Source organism: Parasteatoda tepidariorum, chromosome 5 (assembly GCF_982258835.1).
Source record: "Parasteatoda tepidariorum strain Cologne lab strain chromosome 5, Ptep-v5.0, whole genome shotgun sequence".
NCBI lineage: Eukaryota > Metazoa > Arthropoda > Arachnida > Araneae > Theridiidae > Parasteatoda > Parasteatoda tepidariorum.
This window is the reverse complement of record NC_141759.1, coordinates 59,248,787-59,270,513: the sequence shown is the minus strand read 5'-3', so window position 1 is coordinate 59,270,513 and position 21,727 is coordinate 59,248,787. Positions and strand designations below refer to the sequence as shown.

At 27.8% G+C, this 21,727-nt stretch overlaps 1 protein-coding gene across 3 annotated transcripts in view; it reads left to right on the top strand.

The window, feature by feature from the left end:
- Positions 1-21,727, top strand: part of MICAL-like (protein) — a 54,067-nt gene that overhangs the window by 10,993 nt on the left and 21,347 nt on the right. For 2 of the 3 annotated variants that reach the window (XM_087164016.1, XM_016050450.4), the window contains exons 2-5: positions 16,012-16,194; positions 18,196-18,244; positions 19,009-19,150; positions 20,545-20,600. In XM_087164016.1, coding sequence (XP_087020142.1) covers positions 16,037-16,194; positions 18,196-18,244; positions 19,009-19,150; positions 20,545-20,600 — 405 coding nt within the window. In that variant the 5' untranslated portion in view covers positions 16,012-16,036. Of the gene's footprint in view, positions 1-6,206; positions 6,331-16,011; positions 16,195-18,195; positions 18,245-19,008; positions 19,151-20,544; positions 20,601-21,727 lie in introns of those variants that run through there. The other variant, XM_016050448.4, reaches the window with a different exon arrangement.

Here is a 21,727-nt window from a genome sequence, read left to right as displayed (position 1 = left end):
AGGAAGAAATTATTGTGAAATTGTTCTTCAAATGTTGTGCGCGTTCCGTTTCGGAATGATTTACCAATGTTCTGGATAGTCTTTTCAAGTTCTTCTGCGTTTTCCGTAGGGAAATAATTTTGCATCTTATTTGCAGCTAAAAAAAAGCATACGATCTATTTTCTTTTCATAGTACTATCACAAGTAAACCTTGTGATAGTACCATGCCTTTCTAAATTTTTTTCTGACACTTTTTTTTCTTTTTTCTTTTGTTTCTTTAAATTTTTTTGCCTAGAAGACTGGATCAAGCTGTAAAAAAGATTATTTCTAAAATTTTGTATGTAATTATAATAAGTTATGTAAATTTGATTTTAGTATGAAATCCTTTTATAAGTGAAGTAAGTTCATGTGTTGAAATTCTGAAAGCTTGAAAAATCGTAATTAATTTATAAATTGGTTCAAATTTTCTTTTCAAAGGAGATTGAAAAGAAAAAAAAATCTTCGCTTTATGGTCAGAAATCAGCTGAAAAAAATATCAATTGCCTAGAAATTTCGAGACCTTTTTTTATTAACTATTAATTAATAAACATCTCGAGCAATTACAAAACATTATTTCATTTTCATTTATCTAAACTTGGTGGCTTAGCAAAGGAATAAAATTAGGTATTGCTCTCTTGAATTTGTTTAAGGTTATTTTAAATTACTCATTTACAACAGCGACTTTTCTGGGCTGTTTTTTGGCACTTCCGCCAAATATATAAAGCACCCCCCACCCAAATTTATGATCTGCTCTTTTCGAAATTTTGTCTATCCCCTATTTTGAGCACCAGGAAACTCATTTGAGTAAATATGTAAAAAAAAAGAAGAAAAAAAACAACGTTTATGTTTATTCAGAGAAGGTACATTTTTGTGTCATATTTCGTAACTTAATTAATAGTTAGCACTAATTAATTAACTTTTTTAAAGTCACCCCCAGGAACCATTAAAATGGGCCCTTTAGTACGTGAAAATACAATCATTAGAAAGAAAGTTATTCAGGAGGATATCTTTTTTATTTTCTCACTGTACACCAATTTATAAAGGATCACTAACAAAAAGCTCTTGAAAGGAAAAGAAATATTCAAAATTCATTAAAATCATTAAAAAAAAAGTAGAAAATAAAGAACTCTAAAAAGTGAAAAATAATAAGAAAAAGATGCATTTATCATCAACATTCTAGCTCTGGATATGTATTATATTTACTCTCCAACTTCTTAACAACAGCTTGGAATGATAAAATTTTAAAAATGGAAGTTTAATTTGATCCACTTCTCCTCAAATCCAAAACTCACTATTAAAAAATATTTCTTAGTTATTGAGAGTTAATTACAAGGTTTTTATTAATAATCGGGGGGAAAAAATCTTTCTTGAATAAAATGAGTTACTATTTAACTAATTTCGAATACTTATCTGTGAACCATTCTTAGCGCGTCACAAATCTGAATGCTACGTATGAACAATTGTTTCTATACTTTTATCTTTCGCATTATTCTCGATCAATTTACGAAGCATTTAAATTAAGAGTTATTTCACACTTTACGGCGTTTCTACTAAATTTTCGGCATTTTACGATTTTAATCACTGTAAATTTTCTACCATCAGTTTTAATTGATTTGTGTGTTTTTAATAAAAGTTGGTGCGGAGTGCCAATGTATTTTTGAAATATAAGGACTTAATAAAATTATTTTAAGAAGTCGGAATCGATTTTAAAAATTGTAAAAAAAGAAGTGTTTCATAACAAGTGCTGAAATGTTATGATAATTAGCGACGCAATAAATGAATTTTTTAAAGTTAGCGACTCTAAGAATTCGCTTAGATTTTAACATATTTTTAGTTTTACTACTGAATTACAGCATTGTTGAATGCATCAAAGTATAAAGTTATTGAATACCTGATAGAAACTACTGAAATCGTGAAACTTTTTTTTATCAAAAAGGTAAATATTAAAAATTTATCTAAGCTATTATTTAATGGCTGATGTATAATAAACAGCCCAAAAATTTTATATTTTGTCTTTTATTATTTCCAGATATTGCTGAAAAACCCGTTTAATTTTTTTTAAGTAATTAACTCAGCCCTGGTTTGCTTTTTTACTTGTTCTTTTCTTGGTTAAATAAATTTTTTTAAAGCACTGGAAGAATTTTAATTATTTAATTTTTTCATTTAATATTGTTAATGCTTTAATGTATGGAATATTAAAAATGCATTAAAGAAACTTAAATATGTAATATCTGATTCTGCCTGATATCAATACTATCTTTTAAAATTTGAATTCTTTCAGCAACATAGTTGTAATTAATAAACTTGTTTGCTTCTAATTTGCATTCATTTTAGAATTTTTTCGTAATTTAATTGTTTTATATACATTTTACTCTCTTCAGTACCTATAGACTTAAATTCGCTAAGTTAAATTAAATGATTAAGGATTTCCTAATTTCCGTATTTAGCTGACTTTTATTGTTGAATGGCATTCTAGTGTTACTTTATATTAACAGGGGTATGTCCAGACATTTTGTGAAAGGTCCGTTTTTCGTGAAATTGTGAAAAAATTACTCACATTCTTTCAACCAGGGTCCGCTTTTATGAATTTGTGCAAATAGGGTCCGTTATTGCAAAAAAAACTTTTTCAAGGAGTTTTTGAATTGTAAAGACATACGAGATTATGCTCATGCAATACTGTAAAATTATAATTAAAAAAATTAAATTTTAAAAAATAAACAACAATTGCTGTTTCTAAATTAGCGATGCAACATACAAATATTTGGTATTTGGCCTACAAATATTTGGCCTATACTGCTGAACGCAGAATATTCATTTCAGACGAATAATGAAAGAATCGTCTGCCGAAGACAAAACTTAATTCGTTTATATCCATCTTTCTTGTTTTCTGCCCTGGAAAGGGTTTATTCGATTAACAAAATTATAATGAAGATAAACAAATTTGTGAAGGGTCCGATTAAAAAAAAATCATTTTGTGAAGGGTCCGTTTTTAAGTTAAAATATTTTGTGAAGGGTCCGTTTTTATGAAAAGATATTTTGTGAAGGGTCCGTTAACGGACCCAAATTTCTTCTAAACAGGTGACCTTAATCATTCTTAAGGTGACCAGACGTCCTAAAGTCTTGAGTACAGTTTTCGAATTTCATTGATTGCTAAGAATTTGAAAGTTTTTGTCCCCCAAAACTTTCAAACTGTATCGAAACACGAATTTCTCGTGTTTCTATACAGTTTGAATCCTCGAATAAGCATTGATGAGTTAAAAGTAAAAGTTTCAAACTTTTTGAGATCAGAAAATGTCGCTTAATTTTAAGATGTCTTCAAATATTCTGGAATTTCTCCGTAAACATGTATTTTTTTATGAAATGTGAAATAACATGAAAATCAAAAATGCGCATCATCTCTTTTTTTTCCTTTCTTTTTCGTAAGCGCGATAGTTTGTCTTATAAAGAATAAAAACGCAAAGCAAAAAAAATAAAATAAAAATGGCACCACGCTTAAACTAACAGGTGAAAACGCCATACTTATCTTCAAATTATCATGTATTTATTCATTTTTCGTGATTTCAAATGCAGATTATTATATGATATTTAAAAATTGCTTCGCATTGAAATCAAATGTGATAAAAATGGTGATGCGCTCGATATTAATTAGCAATTTAAAAAGAAAAAAAAATCTTTGTGTGCACGTGTAAATTAATATTTTCCAATTGATGTTCTCATATCGTAAAATTTTTGCATGGACGCACCCCAAATCATGGTTTATAAATCTGGTCACCTTATACTACAATTACATTATATAAATCAAACTGAATTGAGACGCTCTGTAGTAATCGACAGTATTTTATTTTTCAGACATTTCTGTTCGATTTTGAGTTGAGTTTCATCAACACCCTGTTAATTATTCATTTCATACCCGTCTAAATTAGCTAACGTGTATGGAAAAAAAGTGACCCTTAAACGTGCAGGATGTTGCGGCGAGTTGAATTACCTTTCAAAACAAAGCTTCGTATTGTTTTCGTCTGCTTCCGACATGCAGGTCTTTTTCAACTATGTGTGAGGAATTAAATCTGCCAATTTGATGAAAGGATGAGTTCAGAATTCATTTTTTTTCCTCATAAATATTATTTTGTTTAGTATTTTCTTAATTTTTTCGATGATAAAATTCTTAAAAGCAACTCGGAACTATTAGAATTAGATTTTTGTCGTTTGTCGGTATTGGGTTTATTATTCTTTTTTTTAATTACTTATATACTGTGTATAAAAAAAGTTCAGTTATTCCATTCGAAAGTCCATTCAGTCAGCTAACTTTAAGTATGCAGTTTTCGTTTACCATTAGCCGAGATAGTGAATCTAATGCTTATTTTAGCTCTTGTTTGTTAAGTTATATCTATATTTAAGTCAATGAAATGGATTCGTAAGATCATCTCAAGTTGAAAATACGTCTTTATCTTTTATTTCGCTATTAAATAAAGTGTCTTTAATTCAAATTATCTTAGATGAGGAAAAAAATACATTGAAGTTATTATTAGAGAGATTTCGCAAATTTGCGTTTGCATCCGTGCGCTCCCCAGAGTAAAATTTCAATATGTCAATTCTGGTGAGATGCGCATGCGCCCGTGAAAAAATGCCAAACTTACGTAAGTGAAAATAAGAGATTCTTCTAATTCGCGTTCCATATTCTTATGTTTTTAGTTTGAAGACAGGTTTAAACAGAAAATAACATTTAACATCTTTAAACAATGTGCTTGTAGCTTTGCCTTTGTAACGTAAATTACGCTAACGTAACGTAAAAATACGTAACTACGGAAGCTAACGTAAAAGTGCGAAATCTCCCTATTATCTAATTTTCTGACGAAACGAATCCTTTATGCATTGATTCAAAAGCAGTAATCCTCATTAATTTTAAAATATTTGAACAAATTCAAAATGCAAACACAACTAACATAGAAACTAAAAAAAAATTTGTTTGTTTACAAATAAGCGGAAAAATCATATGAAAAAGTTATTGAACAGAAAAGCAACGTTGCCGTGCTTGTTTAAAAATGCTCAATATAGGATGAGATTGAACAAATTTTGTACTGCGCCAAGCTTAAATATTAATACTATGAAAAACCGCCGCATTTCTGTATCTTAAAAGCAACATCAGTTGTGAAAATGCTTAAACTTTTCTGTTTTGCATATATGCTTTTGGCGTATTAAATTTTTAGTTTTTTTTTTCTTCATAACTATGTAAGAATTTTTCAATAATATTTTATAAATGAAAATATTTTATAAATCTATCTATCCTGCAAAATGTGTTCATATGGAATTAGCCGCCATCTCATTAGTTATGATTTTTATTTAAATTTCTAAATGCGTTCTAAAAGCATGCAACAGCTGTATTTCGGAATATGAACGCAAAATCGTGTAAATAAAATATTATCTATGTATTAAGATATTTAGGATCATGATTCCAGCTTTCAGCAACTGAAAACTCCTGTTCTGAATTTTGAATTTGTTTGCAATCGCTATTTGAAAGCTAATAAATAAAAGGATGTTATCTGAACCCTTTATCTCCTTTTTGATAGCTTGTATTTTTATCAACATTTCACGGTCACCAATGAGAAAACAAATATAAAAATATACGTTATATGTTAAAACCTTCGATTTCAAAGCAAAATCAAGGTGTCACTCACATTATTCTTATTTTTGTTTTCGATCGCTGTGTTGACTCAATTGAAATAATTTTGTTTTTTTTAATTATCAGAGATTTTAACTGAAAACTCCGGTTTCAGGCGGGCGTCACAGATTTGTTTTGGCCTTGCTGGCAATAGTTAACCCAACTGATAATATCGAGTGAAAACTTTAAAAATTAATCACCTTAATTACTTAACTCTCATCTTCAGTTAATTAATTTTAAATACTTTCTTTTAGAAAGGCAGTTAATTTATCATGCATAGTATAGCGTTAGACCATAACCACCCAGAAATAAGGCCGTTGAGATCACCAAGTTCTTTTAGTGACGTCACATACAGTGGTGTACTGATGTATGCTGATAAGCGATTAGCGGCCAATTTCAAATATTTGTCATTCATTGCACAACAGTCCCGTTTGTCCGTCGGATATGTCGTTATAAACCATCTATATCAAAAATATAAATAACATTATCTTACAAATTTTAACAATACCATATGCATGCGTAGTTCCAAAACGTAAAGGGAACTACAAAAATGGGCCTGAAGTATCAGTTTTTAAATTTCCGAAACGTGAGGAAATAAAGCGTAATTGGATTATTACATTAAACGAAACAGTTATCAACTAACTGTTAATAGTCGAGTAAGTGTTATTTATCTTTTATGTTTTAATATTCGTTTTCGCAGACTTTATATTATTGTAAAGAAAATTCATTATGTAGTTAAAAAGCTTATGCTTTTTAATTATATAATGTAATAAGTTGTATTTAAGAATTATAATGTTTTAGGTATTGTTTATTGTTAGCTAATACTAGAAAATAAAACTAGCAACAAGAGCATTCGTATTTTTGCAAATCTTTTAGACGTGAAATAAAACAAATTTAAACACCATTTGTCTTATTTAAATGCCCATATATATATATATATATATATATATATATATATATATATATATATATATATATCAGATGTCATTAAAGAGTTAAAATTTTTATTGTTTAAAAACTAGTGTAAAAAGCTTTAGTTATATTTTTAAAAGAAAGAAAAATTAATAACAATGTTGATTGGCGCTTAAAGTTTATTTATTCTTAACGATGATGGCTTATGAATAAATTTTGAGTTTGCTCCAGATTAAATGTGCTATTCTTAATTTATTCTCATTTTTATGTTTATCTGGAAGAGTTTATGTAAGCAAGCTTTAAAACAATAATATATAAGTTTAAACATATGCATACACATTCATTAAAATGTATCTTATATAAAATATATTAATTAATGAGATATATCTTATTGAGTAACAGGAAAAATGATTTTAATATAAGCTTTTATATTTTTTCTATCTTAATTGTTTTTTTTTTTAAAGTATTACGATTTAACAAAAGCTTGCAGACAATTTCAAATGCAATTCATAAAAAATATTCAATATTTTCTTTCTTTTTTTTACAGTGCGTAATTTTTTTTAATTATTGAACAATTTCTGCTCCAGAATATTATACTAATAATTTTCTAAAGGAATCTCTATTTTGGAATTCTATTCTCTATTTTTTTTTAACAAATCTATAAGAAAGACTGTCATCAAAAAATTTATATGATAGAAATACTTTACTTTTTTATAATAATCAACAAAAAATAAAAAAGGTATATTTATTTTTGAAAATAATAAATGCTATTTTAAAGTTTTACAATCTTAAGGATCGAAATATTTTGTTAATTACTTATAATTTATTTATTAGTATTACTTTATAATCATTACTGAGCTAAATTATTTTGTCCCATTTTAATATTATATCGTTGTTTATTTGTAAATAATTGCACTGTTTATATTTAGATTATTTCCACTTGGAATTTTAATGTATATGATACGATTCTGAAAGAATTCTTTAGAACTTATTTTAAGAATAAAAATTTTATGAATATGCTAATAAAATTATAATTTCTTAGTCTCTTTTCTGCCATGTTATAACATATTTTCATTTGTCTCGTATATGTTTCTTTTTTAAAATGTATCATTTCTTATTTTTATCAAATAGTCCTATGTTTATTTTATTAAGTTCTAACGTGACGAATAACATTGATTTATTCCAGGGTTGGGTTTTTGCCGTCAAAAACTGGTTTTTGACATGACAGTGGTAAAAACCGTGTTTTTACCGGTAAAAACTGTCAAAAACCTACTGATTTCTTTAATTTATGGCATATAGCCGACAATATATTATTTTCACATAATTGCCTTTGTAAATGATTGAATAAATGAATGTTGTAAATGATTGCTATTGATTTTGCAACTATATACATGTATTCTTATAGAAGGATATACATTCATATAGAAATATACTTATTGAAAATAGTGATACTTTTTTTTATCATTATAGCTTGATTTGCAAAGGATTCAAAATTTTGCTCTTCTTAATTGTTAGAAATAAACAAACAAACAAAAAAGCTTGGAACTATTAATAAATTCAAGAACTAAAAAGAAGAATTTAAAATTTGGCATTTCTTAAATATTAGAAATAAGCTAAACAAAACTTTCAAAACTTGTAGCTACTAACAAACTCTAAATCAAGAATGACTTGATATTCTTCAGTAATGTAATATGCCAAACGAAATGATGCCTGGAAATGTTGAAAATTTTGTTTAGTATCCTAATATTTTACTTCAAATAGTATGTTTTGATATAATCATGCTGGGAAAATGCAGGAATTCGTTCTTAAATATCTTTTAACAACTTTTTTTCTAATTTTATTGCCTAAAATGAATTAATTTAGTTGAATTAGTAAAGAATTAATACAGTTTTACCAAAACTATGGGTTTTTGACGTTTTTGACATGACGGTAAAAACCGTCATGTGTCAAAAACTTGCCAACCCTGATTTATTCCAATAGAAAGCTAAAAATTCAACCTTAAAAATATTCAAGTGCTATTAAATTAGCTAAAGCAAAAATATTTTACTTCGCTCAAAAGTTTAAACTATTTATTATACTTTTCTTTTAATGCAAATCGGAATACCGCGTTATCTTATGGTTCGCTAACACTTCCGAGGATCAGGGCCGGATTACCCATTGGGCCAGACTAGGCCATGGCCTGGGGCCCCCAATGATTAGGGCCATTGGATTTAATGGATTTTTTGAAAATAAATTAAGTAAAACAATGATTTTTTCAAAATGTTATGATTATTTTTTAGTTCTAATTTAATAAAATAAAGTAAAATTTAATTTATTATTTATTTTAATTTTAAATATGCTTTCTTAAATGAAATGATATATTAATACTTTTATATTTGAATAAATAAAAAAAAAACGCGAAAAATATTTAATCTATAGGCCCCAAAAATTTGAATGGCCAAGGGCCCCGCGTACGCTTAATCCGCCCCTACCGAGGATGACGTCACAAACCTACTGAGGGGCCTTGACTCTCGGTTAGACATGCTTGCCCTAATTACTGTATAATGCTTGTTAGTATTGCTTTTTATAACTTGCGAACCTATCTAGTGTAACCTGATTTTACCGCATACCCTAAACATCACCAACCATTGCTAAGCACCTAACACTTTTTTCTTTTAGCAAGGTCCCAAACTTCTGCGCTACAACCTACAAGAGGCCTTTCAGTCGCGTCAGATTTAGCGTAAACCTTGCTGCATATCCCAGGGCTCGAAAAAACTCAAAAATTTTACCTGTCCCCGAGGACGGCTTGTCCAACAATGTACCCGTCCTCCTTTGAAACTAACCCGTCGTTTCTAAATAAATAAAAATATAATTTTCTCTTATTTATTACAAACATTTATATAAATTGCACAATGAATTAGTAGTCACTATTATTACAAATACTAGGATTGCATTATACAGTAATAAAAGGAATACCAGGTTACTAATACGAACCTAGTATTTCTTTTATAAAATAATTTATTTCCTTTATGAAATAATTTATTTCTTTTATGAAATAATTTAAATGACAAATGTTAAGTTATCTGGAATGTCAATTTATCCGAGAGTACTGCGTTTTTTAAATGAATCAAATATGAAGTTTGCCAGTTCCACAATCAAGCTAATGATTTACATAGGTTTCTGCACAAAAATCTGAAAGGGGTTTTACATTTAGGTAGATGTTCATAATTGCGTTTAACGCTTCTTATTTAAGACCAGTACGCAATGTTTTTTTTTTCTTTTTTTTTTTTTTCTTTTTTTTTGTGAGTTCATTGCTGAAAAGTCCCTTTCAACCGCTGCAGTACGGGAGACAGAGAAAACATCAATTCCACCATGCGCAGTATGTTGCTGTATTTCTAGATTAGAGTCATTTTAGGAGTGAGGCGCTAGACTCTTGTAAGATAATAAAAAGTGAAAATGTATCACCAACATTAACGGGAAAATGGCCGTCCGCGCGGACGTCGGATTCGAGAAATTCGTTGTCCGCAAGGAATTTTTGACCGCCGAGGACGGATGGTTTTTCGAGCCCTGGCATATCCTGGCATTGGAATAACTCCATTAAACTAAAATTTCTATATTCAGAGGCAGGATTTTAAAAAAAAGTTTGAAGTGAGAAACTTTTTTCTATTTTAACATTTAGCAAATTCAGTAAAATTTTTATTCGTCTCTTAATGATTGAAATGAAAAATTCAATTATCTCTGATTAGTTAAATATTATGAATGTAGGGTCCATATAGTACTTTTGACAAAAATGTTTACCTCAATACTTATTAAATTTACTTTTCAAAATTATTGAAATTTTTTTTAATCGTTTCATTAAAGAAATACTGAATCATGTAACAAATTTTACTTGGGGCCATTGACTAATTTGCATTAATTGAATTTATGAAGTTTTCTTAATTTACTCATTTCTTTTTCTCTCAATATGATCAAAAATATTAATCTTGTTAATATTTTGTTTTGAATACGATTTTATAAATAGTTTTTATTTAAATCCACAAAAATACACCCGATAACTTCTTTTAAATTATAATTTAACTAATCAACAACTCATTATTGAATGTGTTTAAAATTCTACGTAAATTGTTTTTCTGGTGGTTAATAATAACAAGAAAAAAAGTTCTTTATCAGAAACTAGTTATTTTATCTTGATCATCTGATCATGATCATTTCGGAACCCACATGTCCTTGCTAATCTAGACAAATAAGTTAGCTAAGGTAGATTACCATGTTTAATGAAATCTAACATTTGGTATTTTGTTAAAAATTAAATTAAATTTAAAGTAAAATAAGTTTATTTTATACTTGAATCTGACAAAAATGTGATTGTACTGATATTCTAAATAACTTCAGTATTTCAGAGCAAAAGGGAAAAAAAAACATTTTATTCTTAATGTAAAGTTTGATATAACTGATTTAACTTTCATTGACATCAATATCAGGTGAAATATTTTATAGCTGCAATTCTCAAAGTATCCTTCAAGTGCTGATTTGTTAAATGTTTTCTTTGACGAATCAACAATGTTTAGTGTTTTTATTTAGGTCTTAATAAAACACTAAACGGACTTGTTTGACAATCTTTTTTTTCTAAGCATCAGCCACGAATTTTGCACTAATACATTATATCCCGGTGTACAAAGTCCCAAAATTTTTGATTACGAGATGGTAAATTTCTGTTATGTCGGGTGTTTAATTCGACCGCTGTCAATAAGTCCATTATTATTTCTAAGACGTCATAAGTCAAATGATACTAGACGCATGGCAAAATGTAGATTCGAATGTTATTGTAAATTATTAAAAAATGTGGAATTTCGAATTTTTTGGATTGCATTGAAAGCGGTTTTTTTGTGAGACTCGGCAGATGAGGATCAATTGTAGAGTGTGATCGGTATGACAACTCTGCTAACGTTAATGAATTCGACACAAATGATGATCTGGAATCTTTAAATTTGTAACTTTATGGTACGTTTTAAAAGTTTCCACTGTGTTATATTTTTCTTAAAATTCTTGAATAAATTGTCTTGACTTTTTTTATTCTTAATTTTTTTCTGAGCATAATTTAAAGTATTTCTTAAAAAAAAACTTTATTTTTATCGGAAGTATGATGAGAGAAAATGCAAAATTAGTTGCAAATAACATGTTAAAAATAGTTTTCTAAAGGGGTAATTTGTAAAGGTAAATTTGCACATATCTATCTCATTGCTTATGATGCATCGATATATAATGATCAAAGAATGTTCCACATTGTTTAAATCGACTTATACATCGATATATTCGGTAATAATTTGATTCTACCTTTTTTAAATCGAATTATTGGTTTAAACTAAATTGATAGCTCTGTGAGACACTAAAATATCATCTGCTTGCCATTAGTTGCTGCCGATGTGACCAAGCGTCCAGCGAAATGCGCGTTGAGAAGCATTTGAATCTTATTTAAACTTATACTAATGAACATTTGAAAATCAGTGTGCCGAAAGCTGCAAATCTAATAAATTTCAGTAATTCTCAGCAACCTTTTTCCTTTATACATTTCTCAGCGATATTTCCTTTTATATTATTCATCATTATCTATTAACAGTTTTCGAAAAAAGTAATATATTAAGTCCGAACATGATTTTATGAACTTCTCATCAGAGTTTATTATTATTATAGATAAATATAAATATTTTTAGTTTTGTATATATATATTTTTTTAAATGTGCATTTTTACATTAATTTTCACACGTCGCACTGTTTTTACTTATAATGTTTTTTTAAATCTTCCATCGTGAAATTTTTCAATCTGTTGTTTAAAAATAAATAAATAAATCTAAACTATGACATTTCAATTAATTATCCGTTTTATTTTGAGATAACAAATTAATTCAAATTTTAAGTTTGATTTTTCTTATATTGCCCAATAACGATTTAACCTTGAAAATTCGAACGAAAAAAAAAACTTTTTTATTCATTATCAAAATCCAATCTAACAACATCTTGGAGACAACTAATTAGCATTATCCCTGATTAAAGAAAATTTTCTTCACAGGATAAAAACGAATAACTTTCCAACTAACTGTCAAGAGTCACTTTCAGATTCATTTTATGGGTGCAAGTCATGACACAATACATTACATGCGTCGTCGGTCTTTTTCTCTGATGATCTGCACAATGGAATACTACGCATGAGGGTTCTTTTATTCAAGGCGAATGATAGACATAGAAGAAATAATATAATGAAAGAATATTAGAAGGCGTGTGTAGAACTGGTTTATATTCCAAAATATAATAGACAAGAAGTATGATCTCATTTCCTGCCTTTATTTTCCGTTTGCTTCTATAATAAAAAACTAGCGGTCTTAGGTATTTTTTAGGTCAAGAATTTCCGCCCGCTGACTATTTCTGGTTTTGTTTTTGTTTCGATTTAGATTTGTTGTTTCGTTTTGGTGGAGTTTATATTTGAGTTGAATTTTCATGCGGAGAGATGTTTGAACTCAGAGAGGTTGAACTCAATGCCGTTTTTTTCCCCCCACTACATAAACCCAGTTGCTAAATTCTTATTTGCTATTTTTTCTATTGTTCAATTGATTCGAAAAAAATGGTCTGGAAATATCTATACGAATAATTAAAAATGCAAAATATATTCTCGTTTCTTTGTAGTCATGGTTCGATAAATTTGATTTTAAAAACAAGAAATATTTGAAGGAGATAGGAATTTTATATTAAGTAAATAGAATTAGATAAATTTCTTTCTAAAGAAAGTATACTCTGTTAAGTTTGTAATTTAAAAGCTAAAATTAAGCTTGTTTTTTTTAAAGAGAATTCTTTTAAGAGTTATACATGAATTAAGGTGTGAGTTTTATGTATCACTCTTTGTCTTTTAAAAGAATCTATCAAAATTCACACGAGAAGTAATTTTGTTATAAAACGCAGCTTTTTGATTAAAAATTAGGAATTTTTTTATTGATTCATATAGGTAAATTGACACCGTGGTTTTGCAAGCACAATCGAACTCCTTTGTCTAAATTTTCATAACTATTTTCCATAAATGTGGCTGAATTTCGTTGATAGTGCATTCAATTTTTCTTCAAGTTATGCGGGTTTGTTGGCCTAAACCAGTGTTACCCAAACTTATGACTTTTGTGTACCCTTACTAAATTTTTCGCAACGCTGTGTACCACTAATAAAAAATGAATGTATTTTTTTTTCTTTCTTTTTTGGTACAAAGTTTTGTTAATAAGTTTATTTGGAGAATATTATTTTTGCTATGATAAAAAATTTTTTTCCCACAGAAGTTAAAAATCACAACTGGTTGTCGTCACCACTAATTATTGAATGTTAACACAGCAAAAAATAGCCAATAGAGAAATATTTACTCGTAAATTTTCATGGCTAGCTTTGCTTTTAAATAAAACTTTTTGAAATGTTCGTTTGTTGCAAGATATTTCGCATAAGAACGCGTACCCCTGTTAGACTGTTCCCGTACCCCTGGGGGTACGCGTACCACACTTTGGGAAACACTGGCCTAAACGATGAAAAAATTTCTACATGTCAAATCCTACAATCGGGACCGTCTATTCTGGGAAATAACACGATCAGGTAAAATATTGCTCAGCAATGAAAATGCAGCCTAAACTAAGAGTTGCTCTGCTGTCAAAAAGAAGACGACTAAAAATAGATTTTTATTTTTATTTATTTTTTTTTTTTTAAATCCTAAAATGTAGTGTAACGTGTTTTAAAAGGATTCTATTTAAAATTACACTCTTTGAGACTAAACTGTTTCCAGAACAACTTTAGAATTTAAATATATACAGTTGTTACAATTGTGCGAATTCAGAAAAGGCTTATTTTAAGACTAAATTACAAAAAACTTGGATCTAAATTCTGGTTTTCAATTTTTTTTTAAAACGTTCAAATCAAATGTTACTTTTTTACCCACTAAATCCCCCTCCGGAACATTCAACTGAAAATATGATAGATTTTTTATTTTTTTATGCATGAATAAAGTTCTTAAATTAATATTTCTTTTAAATATAGGGAAAAAACTTAGGACTTTTTTTAATTAATTGTTTTATAAGAAAATTTCTGTGACAAAATGTAAATTTCATTTCATATTTCATTATTAATATTTCTTTGTTAACTATGAAGTTTCTTGTTGTTTCTGATTGCACGTGCATTCAACAGACATTCTATAAAAAAAATCCTTTGTGTGGGGAGTATGATTTATATTTTTGCTCTTATAAATACAATAAGTATGCAGTGCACAATGTTGAGGATTTAGTACGTTTTCCATTAGCTTGTTAATTACTGAAAAACTTAGTGGAAGAACTGTTAATTGACAGTATAGAAATTAGCAAATTTGAAACAGTAGGCTTTAGAGAGTAGTGGTTGCTAACCTTTTTGAGAGTAGTGGTTGCTAACCTTCGTGGTTTTCCTCTCCTTGTAACGCAAATGCGTGTTAGTTCCATAAAAAAAAACCTCCACGAAGGCAAATTTCACCTAATATTCGATCCAGGAGTTCCCTTGTTTTCTAGATTTGGTTTAAAATTACAAGGCTACGGAGTTGAACATTGGTAGTTGTAAACCCGGAATTGGGTCGGCTGCCGGTTATGAAATAAAATTAAATTAAATGCGCTCACGTGTTATACATATTAATCATATATATTATATGAGTTATATATATAAGTTATATAATTTTATTATAATGCGCTCACTAGTCGTAATAACATAATAAATGTACCGGGATTATTAAAAAAAACATATATTTGATTTATAAATGAAAAGAAAGGAAAAAAAACGAAACATCACTTGGATTCACGATGAAATCAGCAAAAATAAAACGAATCGAAGAGTGATTACTCAAACTCCAAATGCGCACTTCATAATATCGTATAAAAGTTTTTTTTTCTTTCTCCTTTAAAAAAAAAGCTATGCAGAATTTTATAGCAATAACCATTGAAAAGCGATCGAGAAACAACGTAGATTTACAATAGAATCTGTGCAAATTGAGCACATCAAAAAGTGATGACTCAAAAGTTTTAAAATTTTCTACATTTTGTTTTTCATGAAAATGTTTATAAATAAATAAGAAAAATTGTGTTTAGAAGCACCCCTATTTTAGAGTGTATGGAAATAATAGGAAGCTGTTAACAAAGCATATTTATCCTTTGATAATAATCTTTTTGAAAATTTCAGAATTCAATTAATGCATGTTTTATATTTATAGCTGACCACAACATATTCTTTTTCCCATAAATTCAAATGCTTCCAAAATGTATGCTTCAAATGTTATTCCACTAAGCTTTTCAATTTATTAACCAATTACTTTCATATTCATTTCAAAAGTATATTACATAAATTTTTATGCTAATGTAGTGATTTGCCATCAATGTTGTATTAATTAACAAAATCTATTTTAATTGTTATAGGTTACAGAAAGATAATCAAGAAAACATGGATAATCAAGGAAAAGGCCTTATAAAAGCCTTAGAAACTTGGGCAAAGAATGTAACAAAAGGTTACAGAGATGTTAATGTTCGTGATATGTCTGTTTCTTTTAGAGATGGACTTGCATTTTGTGCCATTATTCATCATTATCGTCCTGATCTCATGTATGTTACTTTCTGATACTTCAAACCTTTTTTTTAAAACATAAAGAATTTTTTTCTTCACCCTTTTTATAATAGAGTTGCAAATCGTTCCATATAAAGCAAAGCTGTCGTGATTTAATGTATTCATATTTTCTGTAGGAAATGTATTGAAATTGACTTCAAAAATTTGCAGAACTATAACGTTCCTATATGTAACCCAAAAATTATTTAAAAATGCCTTGTCCTATTAGAAATAAACATTTTAAAGTGGAATGTTAACTAAAACGCTTTTATTTTGGGCAAGTGTTTTTATAAACGGTGAATTTTTTTGCAAATATTTTCTGTTTAATTTTTTTAAAATTTTTTATTATTGAATACAAGACTTTTTTTAGTAACGGTAATCGTTTGTAAGTGGTGCAAATTTTAAAAATTAGCTTTAATATAGCTCATAAAAGAAGAAAAGACATATTTTACAGCTTTTTTATGCTTATACATTTGGAGCTAGCAATTAAAAAAATTCTTTTGAACTAGAGTTTTTAATTTTTATGCATCCTGTATAATTTATAAATCAATAAAGGTTTTTGTCTTTCATATTTAAAAGTTGTTATTGAAACACTATTATGGTTTACTATTTCTTTAAAATAGCCTCTGCCTCATGCTCTTTATGTGGTGGATAACATCTCTTAATGTGCACCAAATTGAAAGATATTGACTATGGGGATGCTTCCCTTTCTGGTTTTTTGAACTTTTTTTATTGGTCAGCAAGATAGCGCATGGCTGATTGGTTCAGGCACTGCATAGCATAAAGAAGAATTTTTTTTTCTTCTTTAAAATATAAATAAGTTAAGCATCTAAAGGGGTTTATTTTTAAGGTACCCTTAATACGGTTTATTCTCAATGTATACGTATATATATATATATATATATATGTATGAAACTCGTATAAAAATTTAAAAATGATTGGCATTTTATTTTCTTAAACATAACCAGTAATAAAGTATATGCATAAGCTAATGATATTTTTTATTTTAAGGATGGCAGGAGAAAGATACTAGCTATTCACATCTGCTTTAATGGTGTTTCAAGTAAAAACCATTAAAGCAGATGTGAAATAGAAAAGGCACTAAAAAAATTTAAAAAAAAAAGCAAAAACGACTTTAAAGTTAATAAGAAATGTTTGAAAAAATTGCACTGTTGCTGTCTAAATCATCTTCGTAATATAATTTTCTATTAGTTAATAGAAATTATAAAATTTCTGTATTAAAATTTGCTTTACAAATTCTTTATTTCCCTTAAAACATACTAGGTTAAAGATATTTTTTAATTATTTGGGCACTCACTGTCTGAATAAAATCATTTGAAAGATCATTTGAAAAAAGAAAGTGCTATGGAAACAATGCATACCTACCGACATTTTATGCATATATATTTAAAAATGTATGAAATGGAGAAAAAAGTCAATGCCTGGAGTAAGTCGAACATTAAACATACTGACATTATCTATTTACTGTATCAAAAATCTAAGGCTATAATTAAATTTCAGCTCATCTATTTTTAATTATTAAACAGTTAACACCATTTTAAACTGGTCTGTTGTAATGTTTTGAGGTCCCTATTTCCTATTGTTTTTAGACTAACAATAATACCATCATCTTTAAATTTTTTGGTGTTTAATGTTTAAATGTGTTTTATGCTTTTTCAGTCAGTGAGCATTAAAAACTGACCTTTTTTAAAAAAATAATAACTCTAGTATTATGCAATCATAGAGAGTTTGTAAATAATTAAATTCTGTTCTTGAAACTGAAAGGTGCATTCAGTTCAAAAATTACTATTTTTTTAAATATTTGCTTTTATTTTTCATTTAAATACACATTAACTGTAATTTAGTGAAATTTAAGTTTTTTATTTTCAGAATTATCTTACTCAATTCATTATCTTTTTAGAATTATCTTATTATAACTATCTTATTATAATTATTCTTTTATTTTACTGAAATTTGTTCTTTCTTAATTTTAATTTCAGTGATATTGATTCACTTTCAAAAGAAAATATATTGGAAAACAATCAATTGGTAAGTTGATATTTAAGTCTAGTTACTATAGTAATTAAATATATTTTTTATTAATAGTTCAATTTTGTGTATTTTTTTTATATGTCTGAATAAAAAAAAGAATTTTTGAAGATAAATATTTTAACTGATAAAATATTTCAAGCAGTCAAAATAAGTTTAGTCATATTTACTTGTAGTTTTTGAGTTTTCTACTGTAAATACACACTGTTTTCTGTTCACAAATATACTTTTTTTATTCCTTTTTCCATTTGATTTTCATTGAACGTAGTTTATAGTTAGAGTTTATGCCTCTAAGACAACAATTGTCGCCAATGTCCTACCATGTCGCTAAAATTATAGGCATTCGTGACAAATATTTCACTAATGCGTATGATTTTGGCGAATTGATTTTGAGTATGATTCAGCGTATGATCGCTTTGAAATATGTTTAGAAGTTGCAAAATAGTAACAAAAATATTTTTTTGCATCAAATTTCGTATAATTAATAATTTTTAATGTTTACCGTAACATGAATTTATTGTAATTGTAATGGATTGTAAAGTTTGATTTATTTTTTCAAGTTTGTCTACTATGTTAAGTTTTTAGACTACTAAATTTATAAACTCTAGGTGGTCTTACTGGACCGCTGAATTTTTATTGCTGGTGTGAACCATATTTATAATGTTTGATTTTGTTGCCTTGAGTGCGTGATTGTTTAATTTAGATGCAGTGCAGTGTACTTGATTCAGACTCTTGTGCCATTAAACTTTGATTTTTACTTATAGGCTTTTAGTGTTGCAGAAAAGCAACTTGGAGTACCAGCTCTTTTAGATGCAGAAGACATGGTTCAATTTTCAAGGCCAGATCGCTTGAGCATAATTACTTATTTATCCCAACTGCATAATTGTTTTGAAAATCAAAATAAAAGTATGAAATTTGTTTTTTATTTTTTAAAAAATTCAATATTTATTCAATTTTTTTCTGTATCAGTCTTGAAATATTATATTTTCCAGATAGATGAGAAGTGCGCATTTTTTGCTATTTTATTTTGTTTCGGCTTTAATATAATAGAATCTTTAATGCTAAAAAGCTTAGCTTAATACTCAAGTCTCAACAGTACAATACAATCTATATTATATAAAACGCTAATATGTATGCATCAATAAAACCAATGATATTTCTTTTCTCGCGTTGGCAACAGTTTTCATTTTTAATTGATGGGCTTCGGCGCGCAAGAGCACGTAGTGAGCATCATATGGCTAATCTATATTATATAAAACGCTAATACGTTTTAATTGATAGACTTCGGCGCACAAGAGCACATAATGAGCATCATATGTCTAATCTGGTGAATTCTCTCCGAATTATCAAAAAAATTCTCACAAAATAATCTTCATCGAAGCCGATGCTTTACATCCGGCGTTCAGTACTATTTCATATTGTTTTACAGCACATGGTTTTAACCCTCTGGTGGGAAAGACTTTGAAACAAAACTTACAACAGTTACTTTTCGCAACAGCTGAAATTTAGAATAGTGTGATTAAGAAAATATGTGAACTGTTTGCAATTTCAAATTAATATTGAAATGCACAGGTTTAGAATTTTCTACAGTGAAAAGTTTTCTGAACTTCAGTGTTCAAAAAAGTATACAAAAGCTAGACGTTAAGAACGTATCCAATGAGCGAGCATCGGATTGCGAAGCAATCCGAAATGAACTGCAAGAGCAGTTCCGGGGGTTGGCGAGCGCAAGCGAGCAGGGGGCGAAGCCTCCTAGTATTTATATATAATTTATAGGAAACTTTCTTTAGAATAACTGGTGCAATAACTTTTTGGTGGATAACTTTACTTGGGATCACTGTTATGTAGAGAAAAACCTACCTGTGTGTTGTGAGAAAGGATTTTTTTTAAATTATAAATTTTCCTCAAAAATGGTCACTTAGTTATAAATTGCTGATAATAAATTTTTAATAATATATATTTTTATTTTAAAGTTATCCCTGCCAATAAGAGAAGGGGAAAAATCTCTAAGCTATCATATTACTTTACGTAGAGTATATTTGAAAAAATTGTATTCTTAGAGGAAGTTAGATTTTTGTTTCACTTAGGTTAATTATCTTCTGTGTAAGTACGTATGCGTTAAAACTAAGTTATTGTTGTGTATATTTTTGTTTTATGAAGATTTGTATATATTATTTCCAAAAACTTTCTTCAATATTTCAAGTGTAGGTTCTACTTGATGAATCCTAATAATTTTTAAGTTTTTTTATGAATGTTTTTATCATTTCCTATCGCTTAATCTTTATTATTTTCTCTGTTCACAGTGCGATCCGGTTTTAAAAGGTTGCAAACTAACAATATTTCTGCACGACCCTCAAAGGTATGTTGTTTTTTAAAAATTGATCTTATAACAAAAAATATATGTATGTATTTAAATTTTATCCATTCTAAATACTTTAAAAAAATGGGTAATTACTACAATCTGCTTGTATTCATTTTTAATTGGATTAATTTAAATTCATTAAAGTATTAACCCTTTTCTTACGGTATACCATGTTTGTATCGTCACATGTGTTCCACATGTTGTACCAGCCCTGAGCTAAAGGTTAATGAGGTTCAAGTTAACCTATAATTTCATCAAAATGATTTTATATGTGTGAATTACCTAACAAGTTTTTATAATTTTTATTTTTAGTTATAATTTGTCAGCAGATATTCAACTGATTAATTTTTGATTGTATTTAAAATGATAAAGTTTAAAGCGCTGGGGAAATATTTTGTACCTGAAACCAATATTTTGAGCATTGTTAAATTAAATAATCAAAAATAGTTTGCCAGAAAAAGGAGCATTTTCTATTATTGTATTTCGAACCATTTAGTCAACACCCTCATTCCTGAAAATTTGATAATTATAGTAAATAATATTCAATTTTTTTTTCTTTCTTTTTTGATGACTATGCATATTCAATTCACAATTCCTTCATTATATTGCATGATTTCAGATTTTTCATACATTATTTAAAAAGATTTTTTTTTTTTTTTTTTTTTTTTTTTTTTTTGTAATGATCCCAATAAGAAAATTGTCTAGGTGTATAATGGTCTTATTAAGGTTGTAAAATTAGTGTATTAATCATGTTAATATTTTTTTCAAGTTTCATATTGAAATGGAGTCATTAGTGTGGTATATTATCACCTTAAATTTTTTTCTTCCTTATTTATATGTATTTATTTATTTACTCTATTTCATAATAAATGTATTTATTCCTGTTTGCTTAAATGCAAAATATTTTTTTAATGCAAATAATTAAAAAATATTGATATTATGAAGATTTTATGAAATCATATCACAGGCTTAATGTGATAACTTCCACAAAAAATTATTGGAGGGATGTGACTAAGTAAAAACGGTATTTGCTAACTCATTCAAAACAATATCATTAAAAGATAATAATGAAATCCTTCATTAAATATAATACTGTGAGTAAGGAGAGAGGTTTAAAATCAATC